Raw genomic sequence first — 12,687 nt, 5'->3', positions numbered from 1 at the left:
GTAGATTTATAGTATTATTTTGTTAATGTTGAAAAAAATATACAGGTTTAGTATACAATTTTTATAGTCATCGTGTCAAGTGAGGAGGGGAGGGGCAAAAGCTTTCTCTTTCGTGGCAAAATATAATTGAGAAGCACTGCTTTACCCCAACGTGACTGACTACCCAACTAACACCAGTTATAACAAAAAGTGAGTTTATTGTCCAAAAAATGACAGCAAGACATGGAAAATCAATAACCATCACCAAGCACAGAATCATCACGGTAAATGGAACATCATAGGAACACGACGGCTAAATTGTAGGGGGAAAAAAATGGCACATAAGCAATAATGGCAAAAGGTGTGAAATGACAAGTTTTAACACTGCATGGACACTGTCAAGCAGGATGATGAAGTTCTAAACACGTAAAAGCACAACCAACGTCAGACTAAACGTGAAGTGTCCCCCCCCCCCCCCCCCCCCCGGAATCAAAAGTAAAACCGAGTTCAAAACTACACTTTAGTTTTTCTCGTCTTTCTTCTCATCTTCGCTTGGGTACGAGTGCCAGGTGAGCCGCTCCTCATAGAATGAAATCACCACCTGCGGACACTTGACGTTGGCCTCTTTGGCCGGGACCAGGTCTGCCTCGTCTGAATTTTTCCTTTACAAAGAAAAAAAGTAGACCAACATTAATGCTTTTGTTCTTCATTTTAAACCCGTCAAAACCATACCGATGGACGGACGAAGCTTCACGAAGCACTTGTGACTTTTTTTCTTTTACTCCGAGGAGACAAAGGGAAATTACATCTCCCACTGCCATATTGTTTATCTTTCAACCGAGAGCAACATCTGGAGGAGTCAAAACATCACAGGTGCTTCATGAAGCTTCATTTTGCCTATCACAAATAGTTTAAAAAATGTAGAAAGTACGAACCACTTCATAAGAAACATGAGCTCTCCTGTGGAATCTGTGGCTCCGATGATTCTCTCGGGGTCCAAACCTCTAGCGAAGCCCCTCAGCTTCTCCGTCTGACAAACCACAACATTCACCAATCGTTGCGGGGGACGAACGGTCATTTTTAGGTATTTCCGATAACCCCGAAAAAATTTGGAGGGGTTCCTCCCGACGTTTTTTTAAACTTACATCATCTTTCTTCCTTTTGGATTTGCTTTCTTCTCCGTCTCCATCAGCGGACGCCTTTCTTTTGCCCTCGTGCGCCGACTTCTGAGATTGGAGGAACTCTGCGATGAGGTCGGGACAGTCAAGATTGTCCTCCGGTTCCCACGTGTTATCTTCCCTGCGTACACAAAACAGTTGAGTTACCTTAAAAAAAAAAAAAAAAAAAGATGCTGATTGGCGTACTCACTCCGAGAATCCTTTCCACTTGAGGAGGTACTCCACCCTCCCTTTGACCACGCGCCGATTCAGGACTTTCTCCACCACGTATTCCTCTTCCTCCTCCTCCTCCTCAGCTACATCATCTGCCTTCTTCTCCTTCTTCTCTGCCGCTGGCACCTTACTCTCTGGCGGACAACAACGTACAATACACGAGAGTGGATTTTGAGATAGAATGAATACCAACTACAAAAAAAAAAAAAACGGAGGATTTTTGTTTTGGTGAAGAATGTTGCAACCAAACCTTCTGTAACACTGGGACCATCGTTGGGGGTTTCTGTAGTCAGGCTCATACTCAAATATGTAGAACTGGAGACCAACAGAGGTCCTGCTCAAATTGATACGGAAGAAAAGAGCTCAACATACAACCATAACCCTTGCCACCAATCCACTAAGTTTACCACTAAATAAAATTTATATCGAATTGTCCTGTGATCTGTTGCCACATTGTGAAAGTGAATTACAACTTACTTCACTACAAACAGAAGTTTGCAGAGGCTAGAATTCTTCAGAAAGGAGGCTTCAAGCTTTTCAACGCCACTCCTGGTTGAAGTGACTGTAATTTAAAAAAAAAAATAAAAAAGAACATTGAATGGATAAAATAAACCACATTAACTTGAGGAATTTCGGCGAGCTTCAATTATTTGGTTCTTAACCCAGGTTCAATCGAAACCTAACGGTTTGGTGAGTCGGTCCCAGGGCTGGACGGAACCTCTGCTACCGTAATCAAGACACACTTGACTCATTGTGTCAATTCGTGATAACACACACCGCTTGGCCATCACTGGGTGCAGATGATCACATTCCATTGCTTGGCCAATCAGTGCTGCAGGAATTTACAGCACTCGTTAGTTGACTGATTTGGTACGTCGATGTAATAAATATTTGAATCTTCTATAACTATGTCTAGCTATAAAATAAACTTATACCAATGCACCGGATTTTAAAAAAAATGCTATTTATCACTAAAGAAGGGTTTGATGAATGCACATACGAAACGCATGGGGTTCAGTATCTTCAACAATGTTAACTGCTGCTTTAAAACTGACTTACAATGCTTAACAAGTCATGCATTTAAATACATTTGCATTACACTGCCCCCTGATGGCCACAGTGTGCACACCAGAAGGAGAAACACAATGCAAAAGGCCTTGCAGCATGAAATTATGATGCACCCGTTTTGTTTTGTTTTTGCACCTTTTGTATTGACAACACTAAATATTTTGGGCTATTGTAATGAAACAGAATAATTTATTCAGGGCGAGGGGAAAAAAAAGAGTTGATCAAATCAATTTGAAAAGGTAAGCAAAAACGCATGCATGTGTTTATAAAGAAAAAAAACCTGCAAGGAACCACCTGTTCAATCAAGATCGCATTCGAGAAACAAAAGCGTCGGGGAATGTGTGCCCGTGCTATTTAAGCGGGAAACAAAACATTTTTGTGCTTTTTAAAACGGCCATGTTTTGTCTACGGTCGCCGCTAGGTAGCGTGAAGAGACGAGCAGCGCGGCGACAAAGCCATGCATGCATGAGGCGACTAACATGGAGAAAGCGTTGCATCCTCCATATTGTCTTGTTCTACCTTTGCCTCCAAATCGGGATGCGCCTAGCGGCATTTGCATGCACAGTTCTTTTATTTCCTATCAAAGCGGACTCCATGTGACGCGACAATGGGAAGCTAGATAAAAATGAGCGAATTCCAGAGGCTAACGGCTAGCGATCATCGCTTTCTCCCTGCCTCCCTCTCTCATATACACACACACACACACACATACATTGTGCTTTAAAGCACTCGCTTTTGGAGGGAAAAAAAAGAATCAACTCACCGCTTACTCAGTTTGCTTTTTTAAAAAAAAGACCTCCAACGGAAAAGGACCACAGCGCCACGCTGGGCTTTTATCCTAGGCCAATAACGTCGGCGTTTGATGGTGTGTTTTTTTTTTCCCCTCTGCCTGGTAGGTAGCACACTGCGGCTAGCGTTTGACTAGCTTGGAGCTAAATGTAGCCTAGCGTCCCCGCCCCTTTTCGTCTGAGACGAGATGGGGAGAGCGGTGCGCATTGCGCATGCGCTTGGGCCATTGTGACGCCAAGCATAGCAGACTTATACCATTCATTTATTGCGATGTGCGGTTTCGTTGGTAAGTACACTATGCGTATTTTTATTAATCAAACAAAACAGTGAGGCTTATTTTTATTTTTTTGTTACCCACTATGTCTGTAATTTTACACCAATCACACGCCACTCTCGCACCCAGTCTCGCGTAATGTCGCTTTGAGGACCCTCGGATTTTTTTGTGTATATATTTTTTACTGATCTATGGTTTGTTAGCATGGGGACTGCGAGACTTGTCGCCTGCCGCGCGGTGATATGTTTATGATGTGTTAGAAGCGCATCTTGGATTAATTCCTGACGACATGTTCAAATGAACTAAAATGTGTGGTTGTGTATGTGTGTGTGTGTGCCACACACATGAGACAGGGTTGTTGGGAGGGGGGTATGTGTCTCTAAAGGTCAGGTTATCCTTTTAACGAGCGCAGAAAACCCGCGGATTAGATTTTTTTCCTTAAAACCCCGAAAGTAACATATTTGGAAGGACGGCCCAATGCGCATGCGTACAAAATGAGGAGGACGTAAACACCCCTTTCTTCCGCCCTGTCTGACGTCATGGAAGCGTGAGGCTAGCATGGCTATCGTACTGTAGCTCTGGTGTTACTTGCGAAATGGAGATTGGAGTTTTTTGGACTGACAAGCCGCCAATCAGAGAATTTTCGCGTCACATTTCAGAGGAACAACAACATCTACCAGCAGGCCGACTTCAAACACAAGAGGTCGCTTTGCTAATTGAAAAACACTTCGTTCAAAGTAAGTCCAACCGGGTTAGCTTTAGCTCGTGTTTGTTTTAGCGGATCAACTACGAACACTTGACAGCTGTCTTAAACCGCCTCACTTGTCTGTTAACATTTTTCAAAACGCTATTAAGTTCAAACTCATGTTAAAGTAATATTTTCAACTCATTGCGAACAAGTGTGAACAATCCCTACATTATTTAGTGCCTCGCACTAATGTTACATCTGTAAACATATTTGATGTTTTGCTTAAAGACGTGCTTGGAAAATGAAGCACGTGTGATTTTTTATTTTTTTTTTTACTCCTCTAGATGGTGCTCTTGGTTTAAAACTGCAGTGGAATGTGCAATTTTCCCTGCTTCTTTCAACCAAGCGTGTCAAAAGAGTTGTGTCAAAAGTGCTTCATGAAGCTTCGTGTGTCCTTTACTACTCTATCTATCTATCTATCTATCTATCTATCTATCTATCTATCTATCTATCTATCTATCTATCTATCTATCTATCTATCTATCTATCTATCTATCTATCTATCCAATCAATCAATTTAAATGCTGGCATGTATGCATTTAAATTGCTGGATATTTATGTACCATGTCGCAAGACCATTCTGCTCATTTTTCATTTCAATTGATTCGTCTCCCTCCCTGGCCTTGTGATGCGGAGCTAAGTCACTGCTGGATGGCTTGTTATTGTTGAGATGGAAAGCATGCACAAGCTGCAGTTCAAGTAGGATGTTCACGCTGGATAAATGAAATGCGAAGGAATTACACAAGGTTGATTTGATGAAATGTAAAAGAAAAAAATCGGTCAAGAGATGTGGAACAAGAAGGTAAAAATCTCTTCATTTTGTGGAATATTGGGAGGGTTATAGCTATGTACAGTATGTGTTTTATGATTTCTTTTAGTGTTGGAATGATTTGAATTGCTCTAAATATGCGGACAGACGTTTTTAATATTATATATGTAATATAACTTTGGTGTGTGGATTTGTGATAGTTGTCTTGAATGAGTTGAACATTTTGAGGTAAAAAATATAAAATGTACTACTGAGCATCCCTTCATTTGGGAAATTGTATGTGCGCTGGAATTTTGGGAGTATAGAAAATTGTAAAATATTCTAAATCGTTTAAAAAAAACTTTGTGTTGATTGTCTTGTTAACTTTAATATTTTTTGTACATATGGGAAAATGTGGAATCTAGTGAATGAAGGAATTTGGTATCTGGGTCTCTTAAAGAGATCAGCTGATTCAACTGATATGAGTCAATTATGGCCATTTTCATCAGTAAAACTTTAGTGTTTTGTTTATAATTTTAATGACTAAATTGTTTTCTGTGTACAATTAATCATTTTAAAAGCAAGTTTTTCCTCTTGTTGTCGACTGAAAATTACATCACTTGTGCTCAAGTCCCAGCTAATGACCAATCACAGCTTGACTTGTAAATCTCACATGGCCAATAGGTGAGCCATGATTGGTGTATACCGGGGGTCCCCAACCACCGGTCCGTGGATCAACTGGTACCGGGCGGCGTGGGCCACACCCAAAATAATATTTTGGAACTGATTTAGTTCAACAGTTCATTTATTTGTGCTTTGTGTGGCTTGATCTTTGTTTTTTGGCGCCGCCTCTGGCCGCTGTTGATATTACATTTTGTAGTGAGAAGAATGGTGTGGTTGTGAGAGCAGTCAGTTGGTGACGTTGTTTTGTCTCTGTGAAATCTGGCCCACGGCTGTCTGTAAATTGTCCTTTCTTTGTAAGAATGTTGATGCACGATAATATGGCCAAAATTATTATTTTTTGTTGAGCCAACATCTTGTGACTGTGGATAACATGCTGGCTTATATTAGTTCTTATCGTCATCATGTTATAAAGCGTTGCCCTGTATGCGTTTAGCTCGTTGGCGTTTTGGTTTGCGCCAGGTATTTCCCTTGAAATGAATTGCATTTGTCATTCAGTTTTGTGATTGACTTAATTTGCGTGCATTTTTTTGTACACCAAAAACAGAATTTGTGTGGTCATAGTGCAACAAGTGACTTTTCCTTTTCCTGTTTGCCAGCCTGAGTCATGGACACAGTGTGCACCATGTGAATTGAAACCGCTTCTTGTGTCTCCCCTCGCTTCGCACGCCAGCATCGTCGTGGCTGTGACCATGAACCACGAAGATGTAAGTCAACCCTTCATACTTTTATAGACACCATATGATCCCACGTCCGTTTCATAACCGAGTATGTAATCCGGCGCATGCGTTAAAATCTCACATCTGTTTTCATCATGGGACAAAGTGTGACCACAATTAAACAATATATTCAACTGGCGTATGCTGTGGTCCGCAGAAAAATAGATCAGGGGCAACAAAATGGCCCCCGGGCCGTAATTTGGACACCTCCGCTTTATTGGATGTAATTTTTTTCACCGCACCTCTTCGCAGGAGTTTGTTGCCGTGCGGGTTCAAGATCCTCGGGTGCAGAACGAAGGCATGTGGAATTCCTACGTGGATTACAAGATCTTCCTCCACGTGAGTACCGGTCCTGAATTTTGGAATCTTTTGTCACAAAATTTGAGGAGTCTTACTAAGGTAAAGAACAGACTTGATGATTGCTTTGAAATCAAAAGGCAAGCGCGTCGTATTAAGAGCCAGTCATACTTGTTGCGCTAATTTAGCCATTGTCACTGTTAAATTGGTCAGTTTAAATGTATTTATTTATTTATGTTTTCAGAATGAAGTAAACAAATTTATTAGATTTATTTTGACCAATTTATGAATTTAATCCATTGATATAGTTTGTTTTATTTTTTGTATTGGTAAAATGAAAGACATTTAACAGTTTTTGTTTTTTTTTTCAAATCAATATGTAGGTAATTTTTCTTATTTGAAATGAGCGGAAATTAAACATTTGAGTGAAATTAAAGTATTAGAGGTTATCTTTATACCTTTTTTAATTAAAACTTGTCCAAATCACCCCCTCAACTCAATTGCTTCAGTACTTTATGAAAGCAAACTGATTTTAATCCAAATTTGGATTAAACATTGGATACCCTTTTGTTAAGGACTGATACCAATAAAAGTACTGAGACTAATAGAATGTATTGATACCAATAATTTTGAGAGAAAATCCTCACTGCCCACCCTCCCTCCAAAAAATAACAAATGACAACATTTTAAAGAAAGACCTATATATTTTAATCGAGTATTTTTCCTGGAAATTGGCTTTCTACTTGGTGATATTAAAACTTATCCAAGAAAGGCAGTCGCTACTGGTATAGGCCGCATACCAATACTTTATGTATTGATTAAATGTAGATCTTTAAGTAAGATTGGTGCCAAAAAAGCCTACAAAATCAGGATTTTTTGCTATAAATTTTTTGTAAAATATCCCGCTGCATGTCAACATGTGACATTTTTTGTGAAACCGAGACAGATGAGACTAGCAGCCAGTTTCGTGGCGTGGCCGCGGCAACCGTCGAGTCAGCAACGGCGAGCCCCCTCTTGTGATCTTGCGTCACCGCCGCCCACATCAATCCTGACTGTGCACAAACACATTCACCCTGCCTATAATTTTAGTGACACACAAAAAAAAAAAACACTTTTTCCCTCTCAATGTCTCGGAGTCAACAGGAAGAGGCGGGAAAAAAAATCATTAGTCAGAATATAGATAAACAGGGAATAAAAGGAAGTCCAGAGGTGAAAGGTCGACGTGCATGTCAGGCCAGGGGGAAAAAAACGACACTAAAAGCTCTCAAATGTATGTGTGTGTGTGTGTGTGTGTGTGTGTGTGTGTGTGTGTGTGTGTGTTGCAGACCAACAGTAAGGCGTTCACCGCCAAGACGTCGTGTGTGCGGCGGCGCTACAGCGAATTTGTGTGGCTCAAGAAAAAGCTACAGAAGAACGCCGGCTTGGTGTGAGTTGAGGAGTTTCTTTTCGACACAAGTAGTGGCCCGGTTAAAACGGGCCTTGGTCTATAGACGTCAATGGCGCTGAAGGAGTTAAGAGAAAGAACACAAGTGTGATGTGAAGGAAGGATTTTGATGGAAGGGTTTGTGGTCCCGCACGCAGGCCGGTTCCTGACCTCCCTGGAAAGTCTTTCTTCTCCTTCAGCAACGAGGACTTCCTGGAGCGCAGGCGCCAAGGGCTTCAAGTCTTCCTCCACAAGTCGGTCGCGTCCTTCGTTACCAGTCTTTCCACTTTCTTTCATTTGGACTTATTTACTTTGTGTGTGGATGTGTCTTTTTGTGTGTCTTTCTACTTTGAGGCCTTCTGAATTTGGGGGGTTTTGAGTAGTTTTGGTCTCCCCATTTTTTTTTTGTGGTGTTTTTATTTTCCGTTTTTTTTTCGCGTACTCAGTCAGGTGTCTTCACAGATTTTGATTGTGTGTTTTTTGTTTATTTTTTGTCTTTGGATGTTTTTTTTCCAAGTGTCTGCAATTTTTTCCTACTTGTGTTAAGTGTGTGATTGTTTTGCACACTTGTTTTGCGCGCATGCCTCTTTGCACATTTTGCCTGTGCGTTTTTTTTTGTGTTTTTTGTTTATTTTTTGTCTTTGTTTGGGTTTTTTCCCAAGTGTCTGCGATTTTTTTCCTACTTGTGTTAAGTGTGTGATTGTTTTGCACATTTGTTTTGCGCGCATGCGTCTTTGCACATTTTGCCTGTGCTTTTTTTTTTGTTATTTTTTTACGTCTTCACTTATTTGTGTTTTATTGCTTTTGATATTTTTTGCTTTGGGGTGGTTTTTGTGTGTATTTTGTAGCTACTTTTCATTGTGGTTCATTAGTGTGCTGTGTTATTTGTTTTGTGTGCCCATTGTTTTATTTAGTTTTGTTATGTGTAATTTTTCTTTGAGTGTATTGATCATGCCTGTGTTTTTTGCCAGTTTTTTTTTTTTACTTTTTTTGTTTTTTTTCGCTTTGTGTGCGCGTTTCTTCATTTGATTGCTTAACTATTTTTCTTTTTGTGTGCCGTCTGTTTAGTTTTTTCTTTTTCCATTCCGCTTAACGTAACAAAGGCAACATCTTAAAAGGTTTTCGTTTAAGTTGAAATCCCGTGTGAAATGTTCCGCGCGTTTCAGGGTGGTGAACATGACGGTGTGCCTGTCGGACAGCCAGCTGCACCTGTTCCTGCAGACGCAGCTGCCCGTGGGCCACATTTTGGACTGCGTGCAAGGCCACACCCCCTACACGGTGACGGACGCCATATTGACCTACGCCTCGTCCAATCGGGGCTGGGCCCAGGCTCAGGAGGAAGACGCCGCCGCCGCCGCCGTCGTCCCCGAGCCGAGTCTCAGCGTGTTTTACGAGTCCATGGAGAGGTGTGTTCCGATTAATCGGCCAAGAAAAAGAATGCATTTTATCTGTCAACTTGAATTTGTGACACTCGCAGAAGCATATATGCTCATTTTGAAATATTTTTAAAATCATGCACCTCCAGGGCTACTATTTCTATGTCATTTTTCCGCACAGTCCGGCTCCTCATCAGCCTCACCATCAGAACAAAAACGGCAAGAGCCCGGCGCTCTTCCCGCCCGCCGCTTCCGGTGACATTCTTGAAGACCGGGTCATTGCCACGCCGGCCATCTTCTACCTGGGGGACGAGCGGGCGCCGATTGAAAACGTCGCGCCGGGAAGCGCTCTCGTGGAGACGTCCGCGGAGGTTCACTCTCCCGACTCATCTCTTCCGGAGGAAGCGCGGGTGGCGGTCGCGGCGCCCGGACCCGAAGCGGCGGAGGAACCCGTGGCCGTCGGGCCGAGCGAGGACGACGCCGCCTCGCTGTCGTCGTCCAACGAGAGCATCGTACAGGTCAGCGACGAAGAAGACGCGGTCCGCCGTGACGGTTTGTCGCCCAACAACTTGGTCAAGATGTCTCCCGGGGACGATGGACGCTGGCCGCGGGCGTCCGGCGCCGAGGAGCTTCAAGTCAACGGTCACGCTGACCGGGATCTCAGTAACTCTCTGGATGACAATTTTGCTGAGAATGATTTTAGCGTGCTGGGGAGCAGCTCCGCTCCCGAGTTAGCCCACGGAACACACATTTAACACACCGAAGAGGGTGTGTGTGTGTGTTTTTTTTTGTTGGGGGGGGGGGGGGTACTACTTATTTTTCCTCATACATTTTTTGTGAGGTTGAAATGGATACCCCCATTCCTAAAAATTGTCTACAAGACGGTGGCAAAGCACTTTTCCTAAAGTTTTTTTTTTCTTTTAAAATTCTGCACAAAACTTAGCATGTGAAACATTTTATGTTTGTCAAAAGGGATACCAGTTGTTCATTTCGCTTGGATCTCCTGAACCTGTCATCACCTCAGTTGTGGCATTGTAAGCTCACTTTGGAACTATGGATGTAAAGTATGGAGTAAAATTCATTTCTGGTTGAACCTACTGCACATCTTGTATTTTCTTCACATTTTATATTGATGAGTAAAAAAAGATTTAAAAGATAAACTATATACCCCAATCTCCCCCCAAAAAACAGTCTTATATTGACCTACACTTTTTTTTCCATTTGGAACAGCCTTACTATATGCTACTATATGCTTTATGCTTCATGGTTGCTTCATGGTTGTTTTTTGTGGGGGAGAAAAGCCTTACTAAACTAAAAAGCCTTACTTTTTCTGTTGTTTTTTTATTTGCAAAAAGAAAAAACCTCACTATACATGGTCTTTTTTGCTAAATGCCTTACTATACATGAGGAAAAAAAACTATGTGGTCATTTTTTGCAAAAAAAAAAGCTATACTAAACATGGTAGTTTTTTTGCCGGGGAAAAAAGCCTTAACCAAACATGTTCTTTTGTTTTATTTGCAAAAAAAAGAAGCTTATAATACATGGTCTTTTTTGAGGGGAAAAAAAGGCTCACAGGGATGGTCTTTTTGAAAAAAAAAAAAAAAACAATATACCCCAATCGCCCCCAAAAAACAGACCTACACTTTTTTTTCATTTGTAACAGTCTTACTATATGCTACAAATGCTTTACTAAATATGGTTGTTATTTGTGGGGAAAAAAGCCTTACTAATCTTTGATGCAAAAAAAAAAAAAAACTACAGTACAAGGTCGTTGTTTTTGTCGGGAAAAAAGCCTTAACATTTTTTTTTTTTTTTACATCACACTATTCATGGGCATTTTTTGAAAAAAAAAAAAAAAAAAAAAAAAAGCCTTACTATACACAGTTAGTTTTTTACCCAATAAAGCATTACTATACATGGTCTTTTTACGAAAAAAAAAGCCTTACAAAAAATGGTCGTTTTGCCCAAAAACAAAAAAATGCAGTTTATCTTTTGCTTAAAAAAAGCCTTACTATATATGTTTGTTTTTTTTTTGCAAAGAAAAAAAACGCTTTACTAAACATTACTATACATTAAAATAATTTTTTTTGCCTGATGAAGCCTTACTATACATGGTCGTTTTTGTTTTTTTCAAAAAAGCCTCACAATACGCAGTTGTTTTTCACATTAATGAAAAGCCTTACTATACATGGTCCTGTCTTTTAATCTTCAAAAATGCCATAATTAATATGGTTGCTTTTTCGCAAAAAGCCTGTTTTTTTCCCAAACAAAAGCCTTACGACGTATACGTTTTTTTTCATGAACAAAGCCTGACTACACATTGTTGTTTTCATTAAATCAGCCTTACTATACGTGATCTTTTTTTTTTTTTGGGGTCAATATATATTTTTTTTATGTGTGGCATTGGTCAGAAATACAGAGACGTATTCCAATATTCATTCAAGAGTTTATTTCAAATAATTACAAGTTAAAATAGGTCGACAGGGCTGGAGCTTCTGGGACCCGCACACCGGAGAGGAACAAAACCAGTAAAGTGAAGTCGCACACACTTCAAAACGGCAAAAAAGCTTGATCATGGCCATGGTCATTCTTTTGGGAATACATTTTTTCCAAGTAAAAAAAAAACATTTTGCGAAAGAACAGCTTTCTATACGTGGTCTTTTTTTGTGTGGAAAAACAATGTTTTTCAGGCATTATATTGTCTTTATTTCCTTAACAAAATGCTTCACCATGCATGGTAGACTATTAATTTATTTTAAATCTTGCCATTTTTTTTACTCTCCTCGAAGAAAAGGTCATTAAAAGAAAAGTGGTTATTTTGGGGTGGAAGGGAAATAAAAAAGCTACCCTTTGACTCTTGTACTTATTTCAAGGGAAGCTCTGCCACCTAGCGGCCAAAAGGAAACCTGCAAAACTTAGAAACCACCAATCGCTTTTCCACACGATTGTAAACATTTCACAAATGTCAGCAATACACTACTTTTTATTGACAGAAAAGTGGGCGGGAAAAAAAATCAGTTTTTAGAAATATGTCACTTTTTTGGAGGGAGATATTCATTGTGAATGCAGCTCAAAGGATGTAGGCCGGGTGCAGGAAGTCCTTGGGGACGATACCCACAACGCCGTTCAGCTCGCCCACCCACCAGCCGTCGATGTTGTACTCCTGCAAACATTGAAACATGCCAATCATTCTC

At 40.6% G+C, this 12,687-nt stretch overlaps 3 protein-coding genes across 5 annotated transcripts in view; 1 reads left to right on the top strand and 2 right to left on the bottom strand.

The window, feature by feature from the left end:
• Nucleotides 1-177: 177 nt before the first annotated feature.
• cbx1b (chromobox homolog 1b (HP1 beta homolog Drosophila)) lies at nucleotides 178-3,394 on the bottom strand. Of its 2 annotated transcripts, XM_088438390.1 has the most exons (8): nucleotides 3,202-3,394; nucleotides 2,148-2,202; nucleotides 1,848-1,932; nucleotides 1,621-1,704; nucleotides 1,348-1,504; nucleotides 1,125-1,278; nucleotides 915-1,009; nucleotides 178-641 (listed from the first exon to the last, which is right to left on the bottom strand). In XM_088438390.1, exons 4-8 carry the CDS (start codon nucleotides 1,667-1,669, stop codon nucleotides 500-502), a joined length of 597 nt encoding a protein of 198 aa, XP_088294516.1. In that variant the 5' UTR covers nucleotides 1,670-1,704; nucleotides 1,848-1,932; nucleotides 2,148-2,202; nucleotides 3,202-3,394; the 3' UTR covers nucleotides 178-499. The 2 variants fall into 2 exon arrangements, with proteins under 2 accessions (XP_088294516.1, XP_088294514.1); XM_088438388.1 differs by lacking the exon at nucleotides 2,148-2,202.
• Nucleotides 3,395-3,452: 58 nt separating this feature from the next.
• On the top strand, nucleotides 3,453-10,590 carry snx11 (sorting nexin 11). 2 transcript variants are annotated; one of them, XM_088438387.1, is made up of 7 exons: nucleotides 3,453-3,513; nucleotides 6,278-6,385; nucleotides 6,650-6,736; nucleotides 8,020-8,120; nucleotides 8,276-8,371; nucleotides 9,284-9,523; nucleotides 9,675-10,590. In XM_088438387.1, exons 2-7 carry the CDS (start codon nucleotides 6,371-6,373, stop codon nucleotides 10,246-10,248), a joined length of 1,113 nt encoding a protein of 370 aa, XP_088294513.1. In that variant the 5' UTR covers nucleotides 3,453-3,513; nucleotides 6,278-6,370; the 3' UTR covers nucleotides 10,249-10,590. The 2 variants fall into 2 exon arrangements, with proteins under 2 accessions (XP_088294513.1, XP_088294512.1); XM_088438386.1 differs by lacking the exon at nucleotides 3,453-3,513 and adding an exon at nucleotides 3,677-4,238.
• Nucleotides 10,591-11,933: 1,343 nt separating this feature from the next.
• skap1 (src kinase associated phosphoprotein 1) overlaps nucleotides 11,934-12,687 on the bottom strand; it is a 46,035-nt gene continuing 45,281 nt past the window's right edge. The window contains exon 15 of the mRNA XM_088439200.1: nucleotides 11,934-12,656. Coding sequence (XP_088295326.1) covers nucleotides 12,564-12,656 — 93 coding nt within the window. The 3' untranslated portion in view covers nucleotides 11,934-12,563. The remainder of the gene's footprint in view (nucleotides 12,657-12,687) is intronic.

Source organism: Hippichthys cyanospilos, chromosome 17 (assembly GCF_059441005.1).
Source record: "Hippichthys cyanospilos isolate Australia breed blue-spotted pipefish chromosome 17, RoL_Hcya_1.0, whole genome shotgun sequence".
In the NCBI taxonomy this organism is placed as follows: Eukaryota; Metazoa; Chordata; class Actinopteri; order Syngnathiformes; family Syngnathidae; genus Hippichthys; species Hippichthys cyanospilos.
The sequence above is the reverse complement of the archived record's forward strand: the minus strand, read 5'-3'. Positions and strand labels throughout refer to the sequence as shown.